The sequence below is a fragment of the Limulus polyphemus genome, unplaced genomic scaffold (genome assembly GCF_000517525.1).
Source record: "Limulus polyphemus unplaced genomic scaffold, Limulus_polyphemus-2.1.2 Scaffold4243, whole genome shotgun sequence".
NCBI classification, from domain to species: Eukaryota; Metazoa; Arthropoda; class Merostomata; order Xiphosura; family Limulidae; genus Limulus; species Limulus polyphemus.
The window spans coordinates 91,037-96,375 of NW_013669853.1; the positions used below are offsets into that span (position 1 = coordinate 91,037).

Genomic DNA, 5,339 nt, shown 5'->3' on the forward strand with positions numbered 1-5,339 from the left:
ACCTTGTTAATGACATTTTTTATTTATTACGTTTTTATACGTGTGTGATTTGATCAATTATAGCTTTATTATTTTAAAGAAATATTTTTAAATCAAAGTATGATTCGAGGATTTTTGTTTTGAATCTTTTAGTATGTGGTTATGAACACATTTCGTGTAGTGTTTCAGTTTAATGGTAACATTATTTCAAGTTTTGTTTTATTGTATTCAATTTTAAAATGTAGTAAATGGCTTTTCGTTTATTATCATAATGTATTATCTTCTATTTTTAAATCCTAGTTAAAGGTTTATTTTAAGTTGGTAAGTGTAGTTCCTTTTTATATGGTTGTGTCGTCCATGTTCTTAGGAACAAAGGAAAGTTATCGTGTTTGTTAACCATGACACAAGTTTAAAGGTTATTGGTTTTAAAGTTAATCTAAGTGTTGTCTTCAATGCAAGCTTGAAACATAAGAGATAGGAAAATATTATATACGGGAAAATCATAAGTTTTCTAATTGCTTTAAGTTACGTAGAAGTTTTCCATTTAATTAGTCTATATGCAGTTGTACATAAACACGTGGTCCAGAAAATTGTTAAAGTTGCCTTGTTTTAGTTATTTTATGCCTTTGTTTTATGCAGTAAATAATATCTCTGGTGCCCAACAAAATATTGCATTAACACAGAACATCCTTATTGGGATATATATATATATATTAATGGATAAATTTGGAATTTATAAAATTGAATGTGCATGTGGAAGTATCTATATTGGCCAAAAAAAAAACTTAATTTAAAATATCGTATAGCCGAACATAAGAGATGTATAAAAAATGAAAAAAAAAATTAAGCTATAGCAGAACATTTAAGTAAAACTCAACATAGCATATTATGGTAAAAAGCAATTGTATTAGCTCCACCTGGAGGTATTGCAGCAACTAATACTCGAGAATCGCTGGAAATAATGATATTTAAAAATACTTGTATATTATTAAATAGAGATGAAGGTCCGGCGAATATCTATCTAGAAATGTGGCGAGACCTGTTCTGATATTTATGCACAAATACAAAATTAATGATAGGTCACGTGATATTTATGAAAATATAAAATGTTAGATTTATCTCTTTCAACTTCACTCCTGAAGATGACGTATGACACGTCGAAACATGTAGAGTCATTATTTTAATTGTGTATTGATTTTAACGTTGTATATTTATCCTTATTGAGGGTCACCAACTGTAATATCATTTTCTGGCTGAATGAATATTATCAGTATGTCGCAGCCAGTGAATGCTGTAAGACACAATAATCATGAGGCGACACTGTCGACTAGATAAAGAAAACAACATTACCTGTTGAATTAAAGCACATTTTCTTAGTTCAGTTTTCTACCTGGAAATAAGCAAGCACAGCTCAACTTGAAGATCAATGTATTTAGCTCTACAAAGATTTATATTGATAGTGAGAAAGTGCTGCAGACAATCTAGTAGAAGTGACGGTCTGCATAATTATACATGTTGTATTTTCTTTTTTTTATTATAATAAAAATTGTAAATTTTATTTAAGACTTCTCCAGTCTCATTATTTCCTACTCAAGAAAAACTCAGTCAACTTTTCAAATACAGATTGATCCGTAAATTTCTTAATTGATCTTATCATTATTAGCGGATCAATCTATCTGATACTTGTGTGGAAATACCCCATCATTAATTCTCTACGGCCCTTATTAATATTAATTATATTAACAAAGAAGACGTCATCGGTACGGTTCTTATCTTATTGAACAGTGAACCGATTTTGGTAGTTGTTCCTATTGCCTGCTTTGTCTTCCTTGAAAATATTAAAACTTGACAATAATTTCTGGAAAACAAAAAGCTACACAGAAGTCCATCTTTCTGTTTGTCTGTCTGTAAGTATATGTCTACGTAGTTTCTGTTTACGTATCTTATGCTTGTCTTCCCTGCCTTCTATTTATTTAATATCTATTTTTCTGTTGGTTTATATGTCTCTATTCATTACAATTAAGCGGTAAGTCTGAGGCCTTATAACACTAGAATTTGGCTTTCTAAACCAGAGTGAGCAGCTAATAGATATCTCTGTGTAGTTTTGCGCTTAAAACCAAACAAACAAGTCAACGACATTTTATAACGCCAGTAGATCTTTGTAACAAAAAGTATTTTGGGTTTTATATATTTCTGTTTCAAACAGTCAAACCCATGTACTTTTGCTGATGTGTTTCGTTTGTAATTAAACATGTTTATCTAATTAAACGTGTGTATATCGGCGCATATTTGTGGGACCTGTCTATTTGTGAAAGTGAAAACAGCAAATCATTCAATTTATTATAAACACAAAGTTTATTACACCTCGTCTTGTCACTGTATATATGTATCTATGTGTTGTGATTAATTGATATATCCGGTTATTGTAAGAATACGCTGTATGACACACTAGAAAATATATTTAATTCAACTATTTGTATTCCATGTTACATACACCATAAACCCGTCAGAAACATTGAAATAAAAATAGAACTAAGGTTCTTCGGGGCTTTCTTTTCCATTGGCTATAGATGGAGGGATAAGCACGCGATTTATGGTATGGATCACTCCATTCTTTCCTTGGAGGTTTCTTTCAACAATTCGTACTTTGTTCACAGTGGGAGACTATACGAATAAATATAGAAAAATACGTTTAGTCATGGACATTTCTCCAGATTAATATTCATAATAAGCAAATCGATAATTCTCAATTAGATTTTACTATGTGCTAGAATTGCCTATGATTTATTGTAAGATATAATAACAATTGTAGTTCTGAAATCCTGGTTAGCATGATTAATGATGAATTCCAACTTTCTCATTTTGTTACTATAAGGCAATAAAGAAATAAAGTGTATTTAATATCGGACTTCTTAGACTTGTCCTTAATGTACATTGATAGTAATATATACATATCGGAAGTGTCTTTAATAATATACAATGAAAGTTTCTTCGATAACACAGTATAAAAACGTCTCCATTATTGTTCATTTACGAATTTGCGGTTATATATTTTTAAACTTTTTACACTAGCCTAAAATAACCTGATATGATAAACCAATAGGTCTATAAATTGTTATAAAACAAGTTAACTACAAATGTTTTTTTTCTACCTCATCACTGTAACCAGAGCCAATATTCTACCGAGGTCAAACTTGGGTGTGAAAGGGGGAGAGTGAAACCGAAGATATGACCTCGATATCACATCAGCTATATCTACGGTACTGAAAATTATGTCATATTTACTTCCATATATGACATTATCTTACATATATTAAACATACATCCTAAAGTAAGTTTACCCTTCTATTACGTAAGCCTATCATAAGGGGTGGCTCGTTAGACTGCAGAGTCTTCAATTCTTGTCCATTTCGGAAGTCGCGTGACAACTTTTTCCCGCTAACCACGTGGTATTCTAAAACGCGTTTCAAAACATCGTTGTCCGACGTTATCTTCTCTAAAATATCTGGTGAAAGACGTTCAAAAGCCATATTTGTGGGGGCAAAGATTGTGAAGGGTCCTAAAAATAAAATAATCAATTAGTGAAAACTTTGGAAAGCAGTTAAAAAACATTACATTTCTATTATTTTTTTCATATAACATAGCAAACAGAATATAATGATATTTGCGTTTTATTACACTTTTATAGAGCTTTAAAATGGCTAATCAAAGAAGAAATATAGCCCGGCAGTCACAATTAAAACACTGTCACTTCGTAAAATAACCAAGTAACGGAGTTCGCGAACGTTAGCTAAACGTATCAGAGTATTATGAAAAGAAATTGTCTGAGGCCATTTCCATGTTCTTTGTGATCTCCTAATTTGTTACAACTGGATAACGATATACGTGAAACAAAAGTATTGTAAAAGAAGCTCAAACAACGTACAATACACCAGGTTTAATCAGACAACTCTCTAAGTATACAAACTTCAGGTTAAAATAAATATCTCGGAATATAGTTCAAAACGTCATATACGTACCAATGACCGATATACACAAGACTCTTGTTCAATTTAGCGTATATGAATAGTTTCTCGTCTTTTAATGGCTGATTTTTTCCCCATGTATAATATATGATTATTATTTATAATAATTACTCGTCTTCTCATTGTCTGCGTTTAAAAATCAACCAATAAAAGCTCAAGAATAACTTACCTTCACCCGACAAGGAATCCTTGAGACCAGCTTGATCGATCAGAGATGTCAGATTAGAAAAGCGACGATCTTGAAGAAGTTCCACAATGTTTCTGGTTGATTTTTGATTATTAAAACCTGGTGGGCAATAATAAATAAACGGCACGTAACCGTAAAAATATGGTCTTCTGTAAAACTGTCGATAGTATTGGGGCCGAAAACCGTAGTATCTTCTGAACCCATGCGAGTCAGTAAAACTTAACAGAGAGTTTAGTACAAACAATAAAAGTGGAATACTTAATAACTTCATGTTACTTGAAATCTTTACTCGTCTTAAGTTCAAGCCTCGCTGGAATACTTTCTGTTCTTCCACTGAATGTATGCATTTTAAACAGCGGTATTTAAATACTGGAGAGAGTCACGTGTTCAATAAGCAGTTCTTTCTGTCTCCATGCCAGATTAATTCATGTGGCTGACTAGTTTATTTATTTAACAGCAATGCCATAAGAAGCTATAAAGTTGTCTACCTTGAATAATCTTTTCATGTGACTAAATCTATGAATTTTCCCGCCAATGGAGCACGTCTTGGAACATAAAAGCGGGAAGGTCCAGAAAGATTTGGGTAATGTGATAAGTGAAAAGGGTCTACAATCTACTACAACTGTTATCCTTGGTAATACCGGTTGTTATTTTCCTTGTAGGCAAACGGTAATTAGAATGTCAGACTTTCCATAGCTCGAGCACGTAATTTGTTGGGTCAGGACATATCTAGCAACAGTACTGATAACCAACACAGGCAAATACACTTATCCTAAGTACAATTAATAATAAAAAATCATAATAAAGACATTCCAAAGAATTACGTACCTGTTTGATGTAATGAATGATAACAAGTTTATATATGTTTGAATATTCTGAACCATACGAGTGTTCAATGCTATACAACAGGCGTATCGCCAGTAATATGCAACAGATACGTCACCAAATATACAATAAAAGCATCTTGGCTAATGTACAATGGAACCGAATTTATTAACATACAACAAAATGTATGAAACAATAAACAATAGAAGTGTTTTAGTAGCATATGATATAAGTATATTCAATAATATAAAATGGAAGTGTCTTCAATATCATACACTTAAAATAAGACCCAAAACTCAAGCGCTTTCGAATAGTTGTTCTCC

At 31.7% G+C, this 5,339-nt stretch overlaps 1 protein-coding gene across 1 annotated transcript; it reads right to left on the minus strand.

Moving 5' to 3' along the window:
• Positions 1-2,511: 2,511 nt before the first annotated feature.
• Positions 2,512-4,290, minus strand: LOC106470838 (uncharacterized protein sll1735-like; the record flags this gene model as incomplete). The annotated part of the gene is made up of 3 exons (XM_013931409.2): positions 2,512-2,643; positions 3,321-3,538; positions 4,174-4,290. Coding segments are annotated over 3 exons (467 nt in total), but the record flags the coding sequence as incomplete, so codon positions are not given.
• Between the last annotated feature and the right edge of the window lie 1,049 nt (positions 4,291-5,339).